The 25597-nt window shown below is 39.9% G+C and overlaps 1 protein-coding gene across 1 annotated transcript; it reads right to left on the bottom strand.

Moving 5' to 3' along the window:
- Positions 1-1944: 1944 nt before the first annotated feature.
- LOC134748847 (synaptic vesicular amine transporter-like) lies at positions 1945-24962 on the bottom strand. The gene is made up of 11 exons (XM_063683672.1): positions 24509-24962; positions 21434-21581; positions 20235-20447; positions 19208-19332; positions 10043-10129; positions 9810-9850; positions 7132-7287; positions 6461-6622; positions 4319-4472; positions 2570-2700; positions 1945-2212 (listed from the first exon to the last, which is right to left on the bottom strand). The coding sequence occupies exons 1-11, from the start codon at positions 24591-24593 to the stop codon at positions 2114-2116; spliced, it is 1401 nt and encodes a 466-aa protein (XP_063539742.1). The 5' UTR covers positions 24594-24962; the 3' UTR covers positions 1945-2113.
- Between the last annotated feature and the right edge of the window lie 635 nt (positions 24963-25597).

The following is a 25597-nucleotide window of genomic DNA, read 5'->3' as shown; positions in this document are numbered from 1 at the left end:
TTCCGGTGTGGCGTCCCAGTCCCCAGGGCCTGAGCGCGCTGCCCGCGCGGCGCCCGGCGCGCCAGTTCGCGGGGTGCCCCGCGCGCACCCGCCGCGCCACTAACTCGCCCACGGCTCGGGCACTAGAGCTTCTTACTCGTAATGTCTTGTCCATCCGTGCCCCGCAGATCGACATATTCGCGGATAGTGTTGGTAGTTTTGGTAAAGAGCTCTCAGTATTCCTGAGTCAATATCTGACTAAATAATGTTTGACTGCTATTTTGTTATAATGATGATATATATGTATATATGCACCTACATTTTTTAAATTTGCTCTGCACTAATGGGTACGATCTGGCAACAATGGCGAACGCAGCGCCACATTGAATGCAGCGCCACCAGTGGTAAAAAATGCAATTATTTTACGATGCGCCCTGTATGAAGCTAGGTATTTCGACGAATAAATTGCTCCAATTGATCTGCCGCATCTTTTGTAAAGCATATCGTGATATGCCTGGGTTAATCTTAGTCAGATCATTAAATGGCGGCGTTTCATGATATGCCTAGGAATATCACCCCTTCACGGCGATTTCGCAATTTGGTTTGCGGCAAAATGGCGGAAAAGCATCAGCTGATCGAGTTTAATTGTTAGTTTATCTACGGCATCATATGTGATTTAGCTGTTTTTCCATTTTTTTTTGTTGTAAAACCGTAAAATATAGTCGCTTAATACAATATAATTCTAATTTATAATTGATATTTATCTTTCCACTTGAAACCCTTGAAGATTGCACGATAGGTATGGCTAGTTGTCGCTAGTCAGATCACGAAATGCCGGCGTTTCATGTTATTTTACGATGCGCCCGGTATGAAGCTAGGAATATCAACGAATGCAATTGGTATGATCGATCTGCCGCCTCTTTTATTAGGCAGATCGTGATATGCCTGGGTTATTCTTAGTCAGATCGTGAAAGGGCGGCGTTTCATGATATGCCTAGGAATATCTCGATATGCCCGATTTTACTATCTGCCGCCGACATATATAAATAATTAATGATAATCATGATGATTTTAATGTAATTAATTTTATTTATTTAATTTTTCTGTAAATAATTAATTGTGTCTTAATGTGTGTATTTTGTTTTGTATAATAAATGCTACTGTAGTTTTTAATAGCTAGTTTGTAAGCGATTTGGTTTGTGCAACTGTTATGCTTATAAATGTAATAAATAAACAATAGCTATTTTGACGTTTCGTAGGTATACATTTGACGTTCCCCTCCCCTGCAAAAATTGGCAGACTGTTTTGTACAGCAACTTACAGACGTGGCGTCTCCGTTGGTTATATCCTTCTAGTTTCCAGTGGATGGATGATGGATGTCTACGGGTCGACAATGCGCATGTGACACTTCATTAGGCGGGCTATGCTTGTGTCCTACCCATCACATTATTCAAAGAAAATAAACAGTTTTTTATAAGTACGATTTATTTAGGTAGTTGGGCAATTGGATACTTAGTATAACAAGCTTAAAGATAATCCCCAAAATAAGAATAATTAAAATATGTGTTCAATTCTGCCAGATATATATATATGTACAGTTTCAAAATCCTTTAGAGGTTATAGATATAAATGTATGTATAAACACAATGGTTATACCTAGTATGATGAGTTAGGCCTCATTATCACGAGCGCTTTTTCAACGCGCGCAATGGTTAAACGTGTATTTATTCACACTCCCGTGAAACTCAAACATATTAAATTGTTTTAAAGCGGGTCACTCACGGAAGACGGTCCTCGTAAATTGGATCGAAACATGTCGAGCTATTCGAGTTAATAATACGTGAGTGACCCGCTTTAAAATAATTTAATATTTATTCACACGATGGCGGTAGCGCTTTTTATCAAGCGTTGTTGGATTTTCAACTTAATGATAATAATGGTCTTTAAATCGAATTTAGCGTGCGGGCAGATTCAAGCGCTTTTTTAACGCGTTGAAAAAGCACTTGTGTGTATAGGGTCACTTAGGTATTGATATTTCTCAGGCTGTGTTATGTAGAGTCGCAATGAGCCACTAATTCCACTATAGTACCTAGTAAAAGTGTTGTAAATGTGTCAAGCGGCAGTAGTGCTTCGTCTAGTGCAGCTGCGTATACTGCCGCGGACGAAGCGGCGTGCTCTCTACTCCAGACTCGCACGCCTCGGAGTCGTCGTCGTCAGGCGTACTGGCGCCCCACTGTTGATCACAACATAACATGAGTACGAGTATGGTCGCGTTACGATCGGTCAATCAACATAGTTATTATTAGCTTTATTAGCCCCTGCTATTATCAATTCGATTTAACAATCGTCAATAAAGCTAGCTATATATACCACTTGTGCCATTATGAATAGGCTCAAAAACGTAGGTACTTATTCAGAAAAAATGGAGGTGTTTCATAACGAGCAGAGCTATGTTCTATTGTATAGTCCGTCTAAGCTAACTCTACACCAACTCTACCATTATATAAGTCATACCTATGTTGACACTTAATCACTGGCACTGTGAAGTCTGTACAGAGTAAGCTCGTCCCGATTCTAGTAGCTGGCTAACCTGTGGCGATAGCGGGTGTTTTTTGAGCCGGGTGTAGAGAAACATGCCGTAGAGTAGGTTAGCGGCGCCGAGCACGCGCAGCGCCGTGGCGAACCCGCAGCGCCACGCCAGCAGTCCGCCTAGTGCAGGGCCTGTACACCAGCGCACCGTTACCACACGATTCTTATACGATTAAATAGTTGCGAATTGGCAGTCCTCCACGTTTAAACGTGGATGACTGCGAAGGAAATTAGAAAGGAACAAAAATGCGGCGCGCCGCGAGAAACTTGCGACGGAAAATTTGACAATCGCGCTAGTTTTCACGTTTTACTTCAAAAACTCTGAAAGTATAGTTTTGATTAAAATATCGCTGGTCAAATCCCATGGCTATATATAACTAGCTATTTTATACTAAAGTTATACTGCTATGGAATGCAGGGTAACGACATACAATTGAAAATATGGTCTCATCGGAAGATCACCGCTGGAAGTCGCCAGCAACACGCTAAGATGAGGCATGTTGCTGGCGTTCATGACCCTTTATTTTTACTATGTTTTTCTTATAATTTATAATAAGGTAAGATAAGATAAAATGTATTTCATTGAAAAATATATAACCCCTTTATTCATAAAACTTTACGGACCTGATTTAGTTAGTTAAATTATGTTTTATCCCTTTCTTACAAATATATAAGACCTAGGAGGATATAACCAAACGGAGCCGCCACGTCTGTAATTTGCTGTACAAAAAAGTCTGCCAGTTTTTGCGGGGGAGGGGAACGTCAAATGTATACGTAACGTCAAAATAGCCATGTCAGATAAACGTCGGTCCATAAATTGTGTATGACCATTGGCCGACTACTTTTGACAGAGGGGAATGCCTGTTAATGGCTACTCCGTTTGGTTATATCCTCCTAGTATAAGACAGATAAAAACAGATAAAGACAAACGATTCATAGCTAATTCAGGCTTGTAACGCGTTTATGAATAACGCCATAAGTATATATACATACATACATACATACACATATATATATACTAGCTTTTGCCCGCGACTTCGTCTGCGTGGAGTTAGTAATTTGGGTAGCTTATTTTTTATACAATCTGCTTTTTATCGGTTCCCCATACAAATTAAACCCCCCCTTTCACCCCCTTAAAGGATGACTACTGGGATAAAAACTACCCTATGTCCTTCCCCTGGACTCAAACTATCTCTATACCAAATTTCAACTAAATCGGTTCAGCGGTTTAAGCGTGAAGAGGCAACAGACAGACAGACAGACGGACAGACACACTTTCGCATTTATAATATTAATATACTAGCTTTTGCCCGCGACTTCGTCTGCGTGGACTTAGTAACCGCAGCTAGAGTAAGAATAGCGCCTGGAAAAAATTTCATAGCAATCTAAATTTGAGCATATTATGCACACAAATTAGCAGGCACTTCGTTAATTATCTCAATTCCACCCCGCTTTTTACTTTCTAAAGGGATGATTTTCGGGATAAAAACTATCCTATGTCCTTCTCAGGGACTCAACCTATATCTATGCCAAATTTCATCTAAATCGGTTCAGCGGTTTAAGCGTGAAGAGGCAACACACAGACAGACAGACTTTCGCATTTATAATATTAGTATGGAAGTATGGATATATATACCTTGAGACCAAGGTATTGTCTTAGACTTCACTCACACATTTAACACATCAACTGTGTATATCAATGAATATTACGTTTAGGCGTTAATAAAAGCTAATTTAAGCCATAAACTACCTAGAGCATAAGCGGCGCTGGACGCAGCCTGAAGCAGTGCGGCGAGGTGTGGTACCTGCCGCGGAGCGCGCGCCAATAGCGCAGGTACTAGTGCCGCGTCGGCCGCGCCCAGTCCGCCGCCCAGCGCCGCGTGCGGCAGCGCTAGCCACCACACCTGACACCACAAATGTAGGACCACTTCACAAAATAGTTTTAAATGACCTTAAAATTATTTACAATGCATGTGCTCGAAAAGTGCGTTTCCTACGGAGCCATATCATGCGGAAAGTACTACTTTTCCGCACTAGTGCTTTTTGTTTTCAATTTTTTTTTACAGAACATATGGTGCTACTTTCTCGCACTAGTGCGGAAAAGAGCACTTTTCCGCAATAGTGCTTTTTGTTTTAAATTTTTTAATAATTACTTAAACTTATTTGCCATTATATGTTTTTTTATTTACTTGCACAATGCATAGTAAAACATTGTATGATACACGTGCGTAAAGATGATTTTCGACTCGTATTCCTTTATACACTCGCTCGCTTCGCTCGCTCCTGAATAAAATTCCACTTGTCGAAAATCATACACTTTCCGCACTTGTTGCATAATAGTACATTTCGATGCTAGTGCGGAAAGTATGTCATTACTTCAGGAGTACCGAGATATCTTGCCACGAGCCGTAGGCGAGTGGCAAGACTCGGGACGAGTGAAGAATGACATATCCGCACGTGTATCGAACGACGTTTTTTAATACAGTTGCGAATAAATAAGAAAAGCAACAAGTATTAAGGAATGGGATTCGAAACTTTATATATTATTAATTCTGTGACATCATTGACATTGACATTATGAAGAGGTGTTTTTCTAGCTTTTTTTCGACTAAAATAGATTTTTTTATTATTATTGAACCCACTTCAATGAAAGTTTTTTTTTTCAAATGCATGTTCTATAAGACAGAAACAATTGTAAATATTAAAACGTACTATTATTATCTAAATATCGTTATTTACGATTATTTGTGTATCGTATATTTATAAAAACAATATCGAATGTTGCCTTTGGAAACAAAACATTCTTGCAGTAAGAAAATACGCCTCTTCTTTGACAGGCGGTCCGTTCCATTCAGACAACTTATTAAGAACGGTTTTCCAACATTAAAAAATAAACGTGTTATAATACTTATAATGATGAAGAGGTAAGTAATAAAATATGAAATATGCATATTTTTCGTATTCTTACATTAACAGTAGGTTTTTATGTTGATTACGACGTTTAAATAAAACTAATATAAACACTCATCATTAAGTAGTCATGAATTGGAACAATAATAATTAAAAAAAATTGGAAAAGTAAAAAGCACTAGTTCGCGAAAACCAACTTTCCGCACGCTAAACAGCCACGAAAAGTAGCACTTTTTGAGCAACTGTATTAAAAATAGCTATTTCATTTCTCATGCTCTGAAAGAGGGTCATTGTTGTTCTAAAACGTGTGCAGAAAATGATACGTGTCTGCACTAGAGCATTTTACGTTCGAAGTACGATTTTTGACATTTTTTTAACGATAAGTACTTGATATTTGAGTTTAAATGGATTTGTTATACAATTTCCATCTTGATATTTGACTCTCCATTCCATAAATAAGGATACTTTTGCCTAAATTGTTAATTGAAAGTACCCTAGAGAAATACTATAAAAATATATAATTAGTAATGTTTTTAAAAAAACACATGCATTTTACTTTCCTCGTATTCGAAATGAAAAGTAGAGTGTTTAACTCGGGTGAAAGGCATCATTTCTGCCTCGGACTATTGGCGCTCTCACTGCGTTCGAGCGCCAAAATACCTCGGCAGGAATGAGTGCCTTTCATACCTTGGTTAACAATCTACTATTACGATCATAGTGTGTTTCAAAACAATAAATATTACAGTTAGCCCCAATACGTAAAATAACATGTCCGGAAGAGTTCTATTCTGGTCTTCATCAGCAGTTCTATTTCGCCAAATACTTAAGTAGCACTGTTTAATTTTCACTGTTTTGCTTGGTTTTTAGATAAACACAAAAATAAAAATTTGGAGGAGTTCCCACAATTCTTCGTGAAACTATTATATTGGTCCTCCCTCGCTCCCTCGCTACGCATCCTCGCACACCTGTTAGAAAGCCATACCGTGGGCGCGTGCGGGAGCGCGAGCGCTGCGACGCCGACGGCGGCTTGGCCCGCCAGAGCCACGCGTTCGGCGCCAAGCGCGCGCGCTGCTAGCCCTGCGCATGACGTCGCCAGCAAGTAGCCCGCGCTGTCCGGCACGAACACGATGCCTGTCTGCCATCGCTGCACATAACATGCTCGATTTAGCGTATGAATATTAGGCCGCGGACCGGACGCACGCGACCAGTGGTGCGAACATCGCCGCCCGCTGTCGCCAGGATGCCGTCGTCCAGAACAGGTTCATTAAATTCTATACATTTTGATCAATTCAACAAGCTGAGCGAGCCGGTAGACCGAGCAGTCCGGGGCCTCCTTAGGCCCCGGACGTAAGGATACGGAGTTACGTATGAATTGTTCACCATTGGTACAAAAATAGGCTTGTGGAAATTAATGGAGTTCTATGGACGCTACTGATAGCAGCTGTGCTGTGTCCACGGCTCCGTAAGTAAAATTGACCGGCGGGTGGAAGTACGCGTTGGCTCGAGGGAGGCAATGCCACGCGTGGCGAGTAGAGCAGCACGTAGACCTTCCGCTCATTCGACTTATAGCACACGCACCTGTGCGGGTGGAAGCGCGTGCGGGTCCAGGGCGGCAGGGTTGGCTTGAGGGCCGCGACACATTCCGGCACACACCTGCGGGTGGAAGCGCGCGCGGATCCAGGGTGGCAGGGTTGGCTCGAGGGCGGCCATCACGCAGGTGGTGAGCAGCACGCAGCCTGCACACGCCGTCGCCGGCGCCGCGTAGCCCGCGCCTCGGGCGTTGGACCACGCGCCGCCACCGCCGGTCACCTGATGGTCAACATCAGGTTATTTAAACGAAGGCGTTGGCGTCGTCAGCGACCATCGACTTGTCCCATAAGAGGAAGCCCTATAGGTACCTAATAATTTTTAAGAAAAAAAAAACCGACTTCAATGGGGAATGCCGCTGAAAGTTCACTTATTGTTGATGGTGCACTCTTAGATTCCAGACAATGAAATGAAAAAGACAGCATCTTTTGCCTAATTATGCAGAAAAGGAGGTAAATCGACCCACTTTTCTAGTAGGGGTTTTGTAAGGGTCGCAGTTCTAACCTAACCTAACCTACTTTTCTGATAGCATTTCGTTTCCGTAAGGGTCACAGCTCTAACCTAACCTACTTTTCTGATAGCAGTTCTGTTCTGTGAGAATCGCAGTTCAAAAGCCACCCACCCACCTAATCCACTTTTCTAGTAGCATTTCTGGGTCCGGGTCTGGGTCCGGATCCAAGTCCGGGTCCGGGTCCGTGTCCGGCTGTCCGGGTCCAAGTTTGGGTCAGAGTTCGGTCCGGGTCCGGGTCCGAGTTGGGGTCCATGTTCAGACCCGTGTCCGGATCCGAGTCCGGGTCCGAATCCGGGTCCAACTTTGGGTCTGGGTCCATAAGGAAAAGAACAAATCGCCAAACGTGAACTATGTGTCATTGAAGAGGTCCATTCTGATCATCATCAGCAGTTCCACTTCATCAAATGTCACTTTTTTAAATATAAATGCTGGATTTATTGATGAAAATACAAAAATCGCTATATGTTTGCCTTTCACATTTGAGGAGTTCCCTCGATTTCTCATGGATCCCATCATCAGAACTCGAGCTTAACAAAAATGTTTCTTGAAAACCTAACTGGCTTAAGAAACATAACGAAAAGGACAAATCGCCAAACGTGAACTATGCGTCATTGAAGAGTTCCGTTCTGATCATCATCAGCAGTTCCAGTTCATCAAATGTCACTTTTTTAAATGTAAGTGCTTGATTTGTTGATGAAAATACTAAAATCACTATATACTCTTTAACATTTGAGGAGTTCCCTCGATTCCTCATGGATCCTATCATCAGAACTGCTTTTTGACAAAATCTGTATGTATATACTTACAATCAAAAAAAGAATTTACAGTACATATGGTGCTACTTTCTCGCACTAGTGCGTAAAGTGCACTTTTTGTGCATATGTCGAAAGTTTAAAGGGCCATATGTACTGTAAAACGTTGTACGATACACGTGCGAATAGGTAATTCGCAACTCGTGTCGATTTAAAACACTCCCTGCGGTTGTGTTTTAATTTATCGCCACTCGTTTCGATTTTCCTCTTTTCCGCACTTGTATCGTAAATAACTATTTCAAAATCAGTCCAGAAATGACGGAGTTATGGAGTAACAAACATAAAAAAAACACAACCGAATTGAGAACCTCCTCCTTTGAAATCTTGAAGTCGGTTAAAAATTATATCGCGCCATTTGTGCATGACGAAATGAAAAAAAAATACACGATAAAATTACATCAATGCACAGTATAATAGTAGATTGTCACAAGGGAGCAAAATAGGATAGGTATTTACGGCGAGGGCGTACATTAAATACAGAAAGAAAAATAGGATTCTATAATAGAAACCCGAGAGTAGCGAGGGATTCTAAAATAGAATCCTAAATGTAGTAAGGGTGACCAATGTGACCATGTGACACATACTGCTTTTCACATCACTTATGAGGAAATTATAATGTTTCAAAATATTATTTTAGGCAAAAAATGTATGTAAAAAAAAACAAGTCTAGAACAGAAAAGTGCAACTCAGATCCCTCCTAGCAGGGGAGAAAAGTGCCACTTTGATCCCTCCTAGCAGGGAAGTAAAAGCCTTTTTCTGAACAAGTGATGTGAAAAAAATTTGTTTCGCGGCGAAACAAAACAACCTTATTTTAAAGGTCCCTCCAGACTATGTGCGAGAATCGCGGCGCGACTTCGCGGAGAGAACATGTCGCAACGTTGACGTATGACTCCACACTCGCAAGTATCACGGCGATTTCGCAGTTTGGTTCTCGCCAAAATGGCGGAAAAGCAACAGCTAATCGAGCTTAACTGCTAGTTATCTATGGCATAGTACGTGATTTAGCTATTTTTCCATTTTGTTTTGTTGTAAAACCGTAAAATATAGCCGCTTTATATAATATAATTATTATTTATCTTGCCACATATGAGTCAAAATAGTGTGTAATGTGGAGTATTGCCAGTTCGCACTTCTAGCCTCCTTTGAAGCGGGCTAATAAACCGACAAAAAACGGGAAACTAGGCGCGAAGGCGTGAACAATCTGCGAAATCGACGCCACACTTACGTTCGCGGCTTCGCGCCGTGATACGCGCATGAGTGTGGAGGGCCCTTAAGGCAGCAGTGGTGACATTTCTGCAATAATAAGTGTCAGTTGATCAATGGTACCATTGGTACCTGTTAGTGTCAATCATAGTGTAAGTTTACCCTCCTGGTCATCGATCAGCGGGCAATTATCTAAATATTACCTACTGCTCACTTACCCGATTAAATTCCTCTTTTCGTAAATATACGCATTGTAGAGCTGAAACATACGATTTTTTATTTTATAGGTATACCTAACACGGCCTTAACCAGCTACTCCAAATTTGATAAATGGTAGAGTAAAAGTTAGATGACAGGTACCTACATGTTTCGAGTCCGTTTAAATAACAAATAGGATAAATTCATTCATAACTTATTTATAGGTATTAGGTATACAAAAAAAACAGGTTACCTAAGTTAGACAAAAGCAAAGCAGCCAGCAAGAGGAAACTCCAAGCGGCGTCGAGTAGCCCGCCTGTCGGGTAGCCCACCAAAACACCTGCGACAGGAAACATAATACTGCGGGGTCACCATGGTCGCTTTTATATCGCCTGTCGCTTCGTGCGTCACTTTTGCACTTACATACTCGTTAGAACGTGACAGGCATGGTGACAGACGATAAAAATGCGACCATGCTGCCGTCGCTGGAATGGTGTCGACATAATATATCTGGAGGCCTATTCTAATTTAACAATTTGTAACAGTTTTGATTTTGTTATGATACGGCTTGCAGTGCAGTATATCTCACGCGCATCTAATAACACGACTCTATGACGCGCGCGCAAGGGGACCTATGGCAAGGTTGTATAATCCAAACAAGATCAACACCTTAACAAATGATTAATCAGAATCGGCCTCCCGGTCACCGTCACCTTCAAGTTTGTATCAGCAATTTGATACAAATAAGTAGATAACTCGAATGTAACCAATCTATGTTAACAGGGAGCGGACTCAGGCACACCAGTTAGCCCTACCGTTACCCTGTTTGTTTAGACAGGGATAAGAGAGTCTCCATACTAGCGTCTCTCAAAGCCTCAGCGTTTGTGCTGTCGGTGCCGCACGTTGCGTCGAGCAGCAGCTATAGCACTGTCTAGACGTAGGTAATTCGATGCCGACGCTCGGGAGACGCTATTATAATGGGGCCATTCCATCTGATTTCGACAAATGGGGTGCGCCGTGTGATTTTTAATTTAAATAAAATATTTGAGAACTATCCTTGTGGTGCCAGGAAAGATAAGCCACCACCATTAATTTTATTTATCTTTTACTTTCAGAGCAGTGTCCATTCGAAGAAAGAAATCTGGTCAAATTCCTGCTTGGACATAATGTGCTCTATCTTTCTATTTAGAAAAGGTAACCAAATAAATCTTTCTTTATTTGATTAGGTATGAAATGAGTATTTTATATTGTATAACTAAAGTGAGCTAAAGCAACTACAAACAAAATGGTGGCCACCTAAAATGTTCATGCTAACGGTCCATTTTTACGATTTTCAAACATTTTCTGTGGCAACCCTATTGCACATCAAGAGTTACTTTTTTCTAAAATATAATGTCCTTGCCCTTCTTAAACTTAATAAATTTCATCATGGTAGAATAATATCTTCAATTAGAAAAGTAGTTGTGAAAATTGAGAATTTTGAAATATGGTCACCTTTGACCCCCTAAAAACCCATGTGGAGGAAAAAATAAAAATCAGAAATTTTCTGATAATATAGTTTATGTCTTTACAAGCACTAAGTATTTTCACTTATTTTGGAAATATGATTTTTTTAATTGCTAATCTCATGCAATAAGCGTATTTATAGGTATATTTTGACGAATATACTTTAGAAACTCTTCTATTTATGGCAACTGATGAAAAAAACATTGAGCATCAGCCAAAAATTTCAAATTCACTATATTTATTTTAAAAAAATGTAAAATTTACATTATTTGGCAACTTGCTATTTCGAAGTCTTCTGAGGTTGAAAAACGTCGCACTTTCAATTCATTTTTGGAGATGGGGACGAAACTATGATAGGAACGTGTGTTTTTATGGTTCTTATGTCTTTAAATCGATCTAATAGGTACAACTGAGCAGCATCGACATCTGATTATGAGACGAAAAAGAACTTGATTCCGAGAATTTTGTTTGAACAAAAATTGTACTTACATAACTTCAAGAGTTAAAATGTCACTACCTGTGATCCGTTGCAGACTAGCTTTCCTTACCAATCGTGTAATCGTGCCGCACCATCACAGGATGATTTTCCATGTAAGGTGGCAAAAAATTCAATTCTGGTTGTCGAAAACCCCTAAAATACCTATCCAACGATACCTCACACTTTAGGGTTGAAGCGAAAAAAAATTACACTCCCACTTTACGTGTAGTGGAGGTACCCTATTTTTTTTCTTTTTTAGATTTTATTGTAACGACTTTCACGGATTTATTGATTAATATATCCATGCCAAATTGCAGCTTTCTAGCATTAACGATCACGGAGCAAAGCCTCGGACAGACAGACAGATAGACGGACATGGCGAAACTATAAGGATTCCTAGTTGACTACGGAACCCTAAAAAGTCACAATCATTTTCTTCAAAGAGTTTTCACCGGTCCGCTATTAATTAATTATAACGTGGCTCAACATTCCCTGTAGGTAGTGTAAAATCTAGTTTCTACCCACATGAAATGTACAAATTGAAGTGTTTTCAACGTCAGAACGTTTCTTTTTACGCATAACATTTATATAACAACCGTATTCAACAAACAACCCATTTTCATTCATGTATATTACATAAAATACTTTGTATAGGTTTCTGTAAAAGTAGCACCTAAAAAAAATCGTATTTCCTAAATAGGTAAAATAACAGAATAATACTTAGTGTTTGTAATTAACGAAGACATAGACTATATTTTCAGAAAATTTCAGATTTTTATTTTTTCCTCCACATAGGTTTTTTGGGGGTCAAAGTTGACCATTTTTCAAAATTCTCAGTATTCACAACTACTTTACTAATTGAAGATATAATGGTAGAAGAGCCGGCAGTAAAGTTTCGAACCAACGTGATACCGCGATGAGATGCACAATGGTTTCCCATAAAACTGATGCTAAGTCCGAATTTGATAGTCTGCCACGGCGGAACTAGCCGAAAGTACAAAAAAAATAGCCACTTCCGGTGCGAAAAAGGGGGGGTCATTTAACCCATCTGATACTGCAATAAAAGCTGTGGCATCAGTTAGAAATTTACTGGTAGATACAGAAAAGCGAAATCTGCCAGTATGATTCCTGCCGGAAGTGCTTGGCATACGCTCTCAAAGGTGACCATCGGGACCCCTAAATTAACCCATCTGATACCAGCATGAAACCAATTCCAGTCGGTAGATATGAACCTTTTCTTCATGAATATATAAGTCTGCCAGGGCGCTTTCAGCCGAAACACCTTGACATACGAGATTATGTGAGCAACATCCGTGGAACCCGTATTTTGGAATTGTACAGATTACAGACATTTTATTTATTGCAGGCTTATGATTTATTACCTAATGCTTATATTTGTATATTTGTATGCCATTAATAACATATATTTCAAATTTATTAATATACACAATATAATTTGGGCATTAATTTAATACCTGCTTACGGCTTTGTACTTCTTTGTTTGCCTTATAAAGGTGCTAACAAATTAGCTACCGATATCTTTACAGTTGATAGTACTCGGCTCCTGAAGTATATGTAAGTATGAAACATTATAGGTTTTATGATGTTATTTTGAGAAAATTGGAAAACAAATTTGCTTTGTAAAAAAAACTCTGTTAATGAGATAATGAGACCTCATTGAACAGATTCTAAAACCTCTTTTAAATATAAAACTTAACTGGCCACTTCACGCTGATAAATCAAATGACACGTTGACAATGACATTTAAGACAAACAAGCAGTTAAATACATGATGATTATTTTTTAGATAGAATTATAGTTTATTTATTTTGTTCGGTAAATAAAATAAAAATTATGAGAAACTTTCTTAATTTCTATTAAAAGTTAATTGTTCTAGTGTAAAGAACCAACCATCTCGTAAAATTTCTGTAGCTAATTTGTTACCACCTTATATATAAATAATACAATAATTTCAAATTACAATATCCTTTATTTACCAAAATGAACAAAATTATTATTTTTACATACTTATTGTAAACGGGTGTAAAAAGACAGGATTTTCAACGTCAAGGACGATCTTTACCAATAATCCAAATATGAACATTTTAAATCATTTTTAGGGTTCCGTACCCAAAGGGTAAAAACGGGACCCTATTACTAAGACTCCAATAGATTATATTCTGTTTTTTATTCCGTAATCCGTAGACTAAAATGACATTTCATGTGGTACTAAGAAATGTCATGTCTTACATATGAAACGTCATTTTAGTCTACGGAATAAAAAAACAGACCTTAGTTATCTCAATTTGTAGTGTTATAAAACAACACCCTGAATGTTAAACTACGTCAGTTTTGCGTCAACGTCAAGAAATGTAGGGGAGAGGTGGGCATGACGGGATACTTAATGTTTCAAGTCCAATAAAACTGAAAATGCTATTTTTTTAAGTTTTTGTTATTTTTATTTTTATCTTTGGTAATCAGTCTTTCATAATCAACACTTACTAGGAACTGTATGGTAAGATGTATGGGACCAAGTATGGTAAGATGGGGAACCCCTATGGGACAAGATAAGAATGATTCATATAAATATTATATTTAGGGCCTAAACAAAACTTAAATTTTTGGCTTTTGGGTCCATCGTCTGATAACTTCTCACGAACTGTTTTACTTTTATTTCTTAAGTCGTCTGAGAGACAGAAAATGTGTTTACAGCTAACATGTACCCCATCTTCCCTTGTTAATTTTATTGTTTGTTGGGTTAATTTTATTGTTTGTAAAAATTGACATGTAAAAGTGCCCCTGTGGCCTATTTGTTGAATAAATGTTTGATGTTGATGTTGATGTTGAAGAATAAATAAATTCAAATCCGCAATTCTTCATCAGTTTATCACTTTAAAACTATGGCCGTCAAGATGTACTCCATCTTGCCCCATGTGCCTAATGAAATTCGAAAGTTTTTTGTAAAATAAACCGTACTTGAAACCAAACAAGTCCTTAGCTGTTGGCGTGATTGCTGGGCCATAGGAATAAATTAACAGTATATATGTGCTGGTGATAATAAGGAAACAAACGCAAACCAAATAAAACACAAAAACCGGCCAAGTGGGAGTCGGACTCGCGCACGTAAGGTTCCGTACCATAATACCATTACGCAAAAAATGGCAAAAAAGTCACGTTTGTTGTATGGGAACCCCACTTAAATATTTATTTTATTTTGTTTTTAGAATCATTTATTCATCAATTGTGCATTACAGGTAATGAATACAGGTGTTATAAACAATTAGTTATAGTTTGTTATAACGGCAACAGAAATACATCATCTGTGAAAATTTCATCTGTCTAGCTATCACGGTTCATGAGATACAGCCTGGTGACAGACGGACAGACAGACAGACAGACAGAAAGCGGAGTCTTAGTTATAGGGTCCCGTTTTTACCCTTTGGGTACGGAACCCTAAAAATAACAAGGAATATGGCAAAAACAGTTTTTTTGCAAATAAATAATTAACGACACCATTTGTCTAGCCGGTCACTGTGCGAACTGATTGCTATGATGGTGACGCATCGTCATGCGTTAACGGGATTCTGATGGTTGGTCAGTCGTGTCGCCATATAAAGCCGCTACCCCGTCTTACTCGTCTTGCCCCTCTCTCCCCTACATAAGATAGTGATTAGATACACCAAATAGGTGAAAAAACGCCTCAAGCGTAAAAGAAACCACCAAAAATCATTTTATGTCGCATTACAAGCCTGATTTAGCTATGAATACTAATACCCCCTTATTCGTAAAACTTTATGAGCCTGAATTAGTTAAATTATGTTTTATCCTTTTCTTACAAATACATAAGTCAAAATGACAGACAAAGACAAACGATTCATATAGCTAATTCAATGACTATTAATCATATTAATCACATTATTTAATTTATTTTAACTAAATTTATTATAAATATGTGTTATTAATAACGTAATAATATACAAATATAAGCATAGAGTAATAAATTAATAAGCCTGCAGTATTTGAAATGTCCGTAATATGTACAATTCCAAAATACGGGTTATACGTACCACGGATGTTGCGCCACATAATCTCGTATGTCAAGGTGTTTCGGCTGAAAGCGCCCTGGCAGACTTATATATTCCTGAAGAGAAGGTTCATATCTACCGACTGGAATTGGTTTCATGCTGGTATCAGATGGGTTAATTTAGGGGTCCTGATGGTCACCTTTGAGAGCGTATGCCAAGCACTTCCGGCAGGAATCATACTGGCAGATTTCGTTTTTCTGTATCTACCAGTAAATTTCTAACTGATGCCATAGCTTTTATTGCAGTATCAGATGGGTTAAATGACCCCCCCTTTTTCGCACCGGAAGTGGCTATTTTTTTTGTACTTTCGGCTAGTTCCGCCGTGGCAGACTATCAAATTCGGACTTAGCATCAGTTTTATGGGAAACCATTGTGCATCTCATCGCGGTATCACGTTGGTTCGAAACTTTACTGCCGGCTCTCCAACCATAATTCTACGATGATGAAATTTATTTACCAGTATAAACAGGGCAAGAACATTATATTTTAGAAGAAAGTAACTCTTGATGAGCAATAGGGTTGCCACAGAAAATAATTGAAAATCGTAAAAATCTCAGAATAATGACTAAAGCAAAGAAGCCGGGCAAAAATAAAAGCTTGGTAAAAGATATCGTATTCACAACACGTTATTACTTTTTGTCTATGAGTGAGTGAGACAACAATCCGCAAGTTCTTTCGTTTTTTTCAGTATTGTCATAAGATGAACTGAAGGAAATGTCAAATGGTCCTATGTGGTTCTATAATATAATCCAGCCAAATAAAATATAAGTTCGTTATTTCACAGGTAGGTGTCAACTGTAACAACTTGACATAGTCGTATTATTTTAGTTGAAATATTTCGGGATGTTTCAGCGGTCATCTTGGTTTATTTTAATTATATTCTTGCTATTCCTGAAAGATTGTTGGAAAACGTGTTGAGTTTTTATTTGTAATGGTTTGAAGTTCCCTTTGTGATAATGTCTTGTGTGATCGAGGGCTGTAAATCGCATACAGGAAGAAAATAAAATACGCACGAACCGATAACCTTTAATCGGTGAGTTTTGTTCAATTTTGAAAAAATTAATTTATAGGACCTGACCCTAAACATAGAAATCGATATATTGTTTATGTAATTATTACTTGCATTCAAGTCTATATAGATTTTTGCATAAATTTTCGAACTTTTCTGCTAAGTATGAAAGGTTATATTTTTGGCATAGTGATGTATCGACCTCAGATCAATAACCTATCGACATTTACAGCTTTCTTATAGTTTGGCCCAGGACTGTCTCATTTTAATTGATGAGTACAGTCAAGGGCATAAATATATATACATTCCCAAAGTCTCAAAAATATGTGTACGCTCAGACAATAAAATCGTGTTCACATATTTTTAAGCCATTTGTCTGGATCGATATTTTTGCCTTCGACTGTACCTATAGTTTTCTTTGTTCTTACTTACTGACAAATTGTGTTTGCCAGACTATAGTTTAATACTAAAAACCGGTCAAGTGCGGGTCGGACGCGCGCACCAAGGGGACCGTACTTTTTAGTATTTGTTGTTATAGCGGCAACAGAAATACATCATCTGTGAAAATTTCAACTGTCTAGCTATCACGGTTAATGAGATACAGCCTGGTGACAAACAGACGGACAGCGAAGTATTAGTAATAGGGTCCCGTCTTTACCCTTTGGGTACGGAACCCTAATAAAAAAGACATTAATGATCATTGATGAATGTTCCTTTTATTAATATTGTTGGTCACAAAACTCAACTTTTTATTTCAGATTTCCAAAGGACGAGGAATAGGGACGAGGAACTGCAATGTTCTGCCACCAGAGTGCAGCACTAGCTTTTTTAGTGCACCGTATCGTAACTTATTCATACTGTACCTTTAACAGGTTTTTGACAAGTTTTCAGGGGACCTACCGGAAAACTCGAATCCGAAATTTCGTTATCTAGCTGCCTCTTTATTGCTCGAATACGCAAGAGTGACAGAGATGTTAGATAACGAAAGTTCGATTTTCTTGTTTCGCGATAGACCCTCAGATTGTGATAGTGGCGCCATCTACGCCGAGTTTCCCTATTATTAAATAAATAAAAAAAATTACACGAACGTTTTTTTTTTCATTTCCTATTTGGTACAGTCAGCTGCAGAGAAAAGGAACCCCACGTCCATACTAATTTACAGAACTTTGTATGCAGGGGGGGGTGCCTTTTCTCTGCAGCTGACTGTACATGACTAGAAACTATACTTAGTCTTTTAGCATTAGAAAAAACGGTAAACCATTTCCACGTGTCTTTTTATTGACAAGTTTTTTTATAAATATAGCAATATATTACTTATGAAAGCAAAAGTATGTAAATGATCGTATATTATATTTGTTGTGACTTATTTTCAAAGTGTTTTTCGATAAAACGACACGTTAAGATCGCTCGCCTTCTTTCTAATGATAAAAAAACGAGAGGTATAGTTAGACGGTTCTGAGTGTACCACTGCATGAGATAAAAGCTATATTAGGTACATGCATTAATCCTCATATCAGGCGGCTCTTTGATTCCAAGGATTGCATAATTTTTATACTTTTTAATGATTTTTAGAATATGAAAATTATAAAAAGTATAAAAGTTATGCAATCCTTGTATTCCACGCATTTCATTTCATTTCAACGAGCCGCCTGCTACAGATTTCTTGAAATTGCCGCGTTTTTTCAGGTTCAAATTTCATTAGCCAGACTATTATCAATTTACCAATTTCGTGATTATTCTTTTACACGGCACATAAACTTATGCATAATTTATCGATATAAAAAGTCGACACAGTCACATCCCTAGCAAATTATCAAACTTATGACACAGTACGTAAATGAGAAATAACAAGCATATATGCATCTCTTTTCGGCACATTATCTAATTCGTAAGGAAGTAAAGTACGGGTATACATATTTGCGAAGCATTTTTGCCCGACTTCTATGCTTTAGTCATTATTCTGAGGTAAAAATGGTCCGAAAGCGTGAACATTTTAGATAGCCATCATTTTGTTTATAGTTCGTTTATCTAACTTTTGTCATATAAGATAAACTCCTCATTGTATACCTAATCAAATAAAAAAGGATTTATTTGATTAACTATTCTAAATCAAAAGTTAGATCACATTATGTACAAGCAGGAATTTGACCGGATTTTTTCCTTTGAATGGGCACTGCTCGGAAATTAAAAGTTAAAAAAAATAAACGGTGGTGGTCTAACACTTCTGGTATCATTAAGGTTATCCTCAAATTTTTTCAATTAAATTAAAATTCATGCGGCGCACTTTTTATTTCAAATTTGACGAAATCAGATGGAATGGCCCAATGGTATTCAACAAACCTAGTGCCACAGCGCCTAGTAGTGCCGGGAGCCGCTGCGGTGCACAGGCGGCAGCCAGTGCCAGCCCCGCCACGCCCGCCAGCGCCGATCCAGCGCCGTGCAGCACGCGCCCCGCACCTGCACACCTAATAAAAAATATATTGTTTTTTTTTTACTGCGAGGAACAAGTATCTCATTGAATGGACACTATTAAATATATATTTCGCTAATTTATCAAAAATATTGACCTTTATGTATACGCATTTCAATTAATAACAGGGGCCCGTTTCTCAAAAGCTTGTAACTTGTAATACAAGTGGAAGTCCCTTTCTAACAAAAGCTGTCAAAAAGTGACATCCGCTTGTATTACAAGTTACAAGCTTTTTAGAAACGGGCCCCAGATATTGCGGATATTTCACTATATTAGATCAAATTAAGATACTGCCACTCCAACACCGAGCGCTCGCATCGTTCGGTCGTACGATGCACGCAACCCACTTCGCTTCGCAGTAAAAGCACCACGCCCATACCGCCACACTCACCACGCGCCGCTCGCCGCGAACACGCGAGCCGCGCCCGCCACCAGCGCCGTGCCCGTTACCAGCGCCGTGCCCGCCCCGTGCGCACGTGCCGCTCTTCTATACGCAGCTCGAGTAGTCCACGGTGCCGCTGCCAGCTGCGCGGCAGCCTTTGCTCCCAGCACGACGCACACACTACCATACTCACCACACGCCGCCTCCCGCGCCGCACGCCGCGAACACGCCAGCCGCGCCCGCCACCAGCGCCGAGCCCGTCACCAGCGCCGCCGCCGTGCCCGTCCCGTGCGCACGTGCCGCTCTTCTATACGCAGCTCTAGCAGTCCACGGTGCCGCCGCCAGCTGCGCGGCAGCCTTCGCTCCCAGCATGACGCACACACTACCATACTCACCACACGCCGCCTCCCGCGCGCACGCCGCTCCACCGCACGCCGCACGGGCAGCCCACGGTGCCGCCGCCAGCTGTGCGGCAGCCTTCGCTCCCAGCACCACGTACACACTACTATACTCACCACACGCCGCCTCCCGCACCGCACGCCGCGAACACGCCAGCCGCGCCCGCCAGCAGCGCCGTGCCCGCCCCGAGCGCGCGCGCCGCTCCACCGCACGCCGCACGGGCAGCCCACGGTGCCGCCGCCAGCTGTGCGGCAGCCTTCGCTCCCAGCACCACGCCCACCACTGCCGTGCTTCCTCCACGTCGGACGCTCTCAACTACGTTATAAATTCTAAATGTCTCGAGTTCTGTAGGCTTAAGCTAAGATAGACTAGGTATACCCGTGTTTTTCTAATAGTATTAATTAGAGAGGAACGGGTAGTACCTATATCTCACGGGCGAGATACTGCCGCGGCGCTCCTGTGCTAAGCCTACTGAAATAATTTAGTCTGAAAGTCTGAACCATCATATTTGGCTAGAAATATCGCTAGGGGGCGAACGCTGCAAGCGCTACGGGCTACGACGTAGCATTGTAGTCTCTCGTAGTATTATTTCCAGCTGTATTATAGTGTGCTTTGTCATTTAACATTCCACCCATTCAGTTATTTTGTTATCATTCGCCCGTGCGTTTCGCTCGCGGTAATAGGAATACGAAACAAGTACGAGCGAGATGCACGGGTGAATCATAACAAATTGACATCATTTAGATTTCAAATTGTACGTTTGAATTGTCGTCTAGGCCTCATAACCGCGAACAGTTGTCGTGCCTGCCTCTGCAATGTCACTAGGTACATAGGTACTGGGAAACCCTTGTTATTGGCTACAGGTACTTCGTTCTTTTTAGCATTAGAAAGAACTCCACAGAAGTAAGCGTGCAGTTTTTATCAGGCTCTTGTTGTTAATAATAATTGAATTATCTAATGTAGCATGGTGAATACTTATAACAACTCAAAATTTAGAAGCCCAAGCTTACATCTGCGAATTTCTTTCTAATGCTAAAAAAACGAAGTATAAGACATAGCGTCGATATTAAGTAAGATCGTAGCGGTGAATGTGTTACATACAGGCCAATTCTAATGTACTAACACTAATATCAAGATTAAGTACATCTAAAACGTATATATATATATATATATATATATATATAAATATATATCATTCAGATAGGTATCGCGCATTTCCGTAATTGTTCTTGCATGTATTGGAGCGAGTTAGACGCACGATAACTAACTGACATCATTCAGAAATCATTCTGATGTCAGCTTTGATGATGATAGCTTGCCTAAGGTATGGTCGTGAGTGTCGTTGTCGTGTGCAATGGCATGGCTCACGGTGTGGTTGAGCAGCGCGGCCAGCGGCGGCGGCGCGTCCTGCGCCGTCCAGCGCGCCAGCTCGCCGCCGTGCACCCAGTCCGGGATGATGGGCACTGTACACCAATAGATGACGTGGTTTAAGTTACGGTACGCTACGGAGTGTAGTGTTTTTAACCGACTTCAATTTCATAGAAGGAGGAGGTTCTGTATTCGGTTGTGGCTATTTTTTTTTGTTTTTTTTTTTATTTTTTTTATGTATGTTCACCGATTATTCCGAGACCCGTGGTCCGATTTGAGTTATTATTTTTTTGTTCGAAAGGAGCTACTTCCAAGTTGGTCCCATATTAATCTGGTTCTGATCTGATGATGGGATCCCTGAGGAATTGAGGGAACTCCTCAATTTTTAAAGGCACATGTATGGTGATTTGGGTGTTTTCATAAGCAACTTGAGCATTTTCTCTCGAAAACGACCAATTTGATGAAGTGGACCTGATGATGATGATTGTTTTGAAGGTAGTGATGATGATTTTTTTAATGTAGGATGTTCAGCGATTACTCCGAGACCCGTTGTCCGACTTGAACAATTATTTTTTTGTTTGAAAGGAACTACCTCCAAGGTGGTTCCACATTAATCTGGTGCTGTTCTGATGATCGGATCCATGAGGAATTGAGGGAACTCCTCAATTTTTAAAGGCACATGTATGGTGATTTGGTCGTTTTCTTAAGCAACTTGATCATTTTTTCTCGAAAATCACCAATTTGATGAAGTGGAGCTGATGATGATGATTGTTTTGATGATAATGATTTCAGCGATTACTCCGGCACCCATGATCCGATTTGAGTTATTCTTTTTCTGTTTGAAAGAAGTTACCTCTCCAAGGTGTTTTCGTAATATTTTTGGTTTTGATCTGATGATGGAATCCGTGAGGAATTGAGGGAACTCCTCAATTTTTAAAGGCACGTGTATGGTAATTTCGGTGTTTTCTAAAGTAACTCAAGCATTTCCTCACCAAAACCACCAATTTGATGTAGTGCAACCACAGTGCAACTGTAGCCTAACCACGAGTTTGGCACTAAATATTCTTCGTAACTTACTTTGTACTAATACGCCAGTACGAGCGAGATGCATAAACAGTAAGTTACGCACACGATAGCGAATATATCAATGTCAAACTCGTGGTAAGGCTACTGATAACTTCCCTCGTATGTGTATTATGATTTTTGATGTAGGTTGTGTTGGAAACAACCAAAGAGACTGAGAGGTGAAGGTAGAGGGTATTAGTGTTTAGGGGGTTTGAGGTTGAGGGTTGAGGGGAGGTGAGTTGATGGGTCGGAGACTGAGGGGTTGGGAGTGGGATGAGGGGTTAGGGTTAGGAGTTAAGGGGTCTGGGGTTAGGGGTCGGGGAATGGCGGTTGAAGTGTTGGTGGTTTAGGGTCGAGGGGTTCAGTGATCAGGGGTTGATGTGCTGTGAGGTTGAGTGATCGGGGGGTTTGAGGGATTGGGTCAGTGGCGGGGCGGAGAATGGATTTACTGACAGGAATGATTTCCCAGACGGACTCGAGGAAAATTCTGATTATTTAATAAAGTTTACGAATTTACAGATAAACATGATTATGTTTTTCATTCATGCGTTACGCTCTTAACAATGTCTTAAAACTAAAAATGGAAAAATAAAAACTTTTATAAAAAAAAAGATAAACCGACTTCAAAAAGGATGAAATAAAATATTATCCTTTTTAGGGTTCCGTGTTTAAGTATATGCGTTACCAACTGATATGTTTGAAGTCGGTGCCAAGCCAAGTACTCCAAGTAGTAACAATACCAGTCAAAAATAATCAGCTTTATGTCAATAAATCCCATTACAACTGTACAAATGTTATAAACGTGAAAGCAATTATGTCTGCCTCTTTGCTACCTTTTCATGGCTAAACAACTGAACCGCTTTAGCTGAAATTTTGCATGAAGGTTCCTTGAACTGTTTTATATTTTGAAATGTAGTCCACTGGATAAGCGACAGAAAATAACTCAGTCCCAATCCCACACTTGCGTGCTATGACTGTTTAAGAATTAGTAAGAAATGCTCTTTAAAAAAATACGACGACAAAACGTATTAGATTTACACTAACGTGCCGACAAGCATGGTACGAACTGCGCCAAGAAGGTTCAACCGTGTGTTCTGTTCTGAGGTGTACACTTGTACAGGAAGTTCGTTTATTGTCGTCGTGTAACGCTGCGTCTTACATAGGCGAACACTCGCGAACGCGAAGCGAAGCGACGCGGCACGGCGCGGCCGGCCCAATGCGTTCGCGTTCGCAACGAGATCGCCCACGTAGGACACTTCTATATAGGTATCAAAGGATTAATTAAGGCACCGTGCCGCGCCGCTTCGCATTCGCGTGTTGTTCGCCTACGTAGTACGATGCATTAGGTAATCCAACGTACATACTTATATAGCCGCATCTTTATCGAATTGCACCAAAATCCCTGGTTTAAAATTTGGCTTGGCACCGACTTCAAACATATCAGTTGGTAACGCATATACTTAAACACGGAACCCTAAAAAGGATAATATTTTATTTCATCCTTTTTGAAGTCGGTTTATCTTTTTTTTTATAAAAGTTTTTATTCGTTGATATTGTAACTTTTGACTTAGGTATTGTAATTGTGTCAGAAATTAATGTCATTCCGTACACAAAATATTTTAGACAATGGGTTTAAAGATAACTATCAGATAAGGTTATATCAATATCTATTGTCAGGTTTATTGAACCATTTTTGACACTTATTTTTTTTGGGCTCCTTTAAATAATATTGCAATTTTTTTTCCAGGTTAGCCGGGCCAGAGGCAGACCAAAAAGACGAAGTGGCGGAAGAAAAGACGAGAGGCCTTTGCGCATCAGTGGGACACATCATAGGCTCCTAAAAAAGGAAAGCAGCTGCAAACATATAACAGGCCCGGCAGGCAGGCTATTTACAATCTCCATAAATAACACTAATTACCACCTACTTACACTAATATTAGGAATAAGTAGTACTCACCTAACACGGTCAGCAGTACATTATCTAAGAAGAATGTTAGGTAGACGAGCACGAAGGCAACGAGACCTCGTTCCTCTGCACTCATGCCGCGTCCGTAGCCTCCCACTCAATGCCGCAACCACGATCCATCCCCGACAGCAACTCATCCGGCTACAAAGACCACAGTATACCAAATCATACTGTCTCTATCGTTCTTAAAACGTTTGTAAAGGATAAGCGATACTCTGTTGGGGTTTAACACACGATACGATAACATACTCTGTTGGAGGCTGCAGAAGCGTGATAACAGAAGCAATCAGTATCCAATCAGTGTTCGGCGGCGCGTGTGCCCGCCCGCTGCGTAACGAGATCAAACGCTTGCTGCACATCCACTTAACCGCTTCCATTCTTTAAACGGAACAATTTCTCGGCTAGATTTTTAAAGTTCTTTGCTAAAAAAATGTGAAGCTTGTTATCAAATTATTATTAGGTATAATCCATAATCTAAATCCGTGGTATAATCTCACGACCTCAGAATAATGACTAAAGCTCACGACCATGGAGACTGTATAAAGGAGCCAAATCTCTATGTATGAAAAGTGTCCATCAAAAAACAGTAATTAGGCGGCGCCACCATACACCGAAATACTACCAAAAACAACCTACGTAATTTGGTCGGGTTATTTGTTGCCTTATATGGTTCATATTATACTCATAGTCCCAGAGCCTAACTAGCGCCACCGGAGAGATTAGGAACTATTATTTAAAGCTGAAAGCGGTCACTTTTGTAGCAATTCTGCCATAAGAGATTGGCATCCTCTCTATACCATCCATACTCACGACAAACGGATGTGGATTGACGTCTGTCAATGTAGGCCTAAAGATAATGTATATCAAAGAATATAATACTCACTAGGAGATGTATATCCACAATAGTATAGAGTTAGACCAAGTAAAGTCTGCAGCGATTTTGATAGCAAACGCAGTGCAAGTGTTATTTTAAACGTCAAACGTCTATGAAATTATGACGTATAAATAACACTTGTACTGCGTGTTCTATCAAAATCGTTGCAGACTTTTATTGGTCTCACTATAGTAACGTATAGTTTA

This window comes from Cydia strobilella, chromosome 2 (assembly GCF_947568885.1).
Source record: "Cydia strobilella chromosome 2, ilCydStro3.1, whole genome shotgun sequence".
NCBI lineage: Eukaryota > Metazoa > Arthropoda > Insecta > Lepidoptera > Tortricidae > Cydia > Cydia strobilella.
This window is presented reverse-complemented; position numbering and strand designations above follow the sequence as displayed.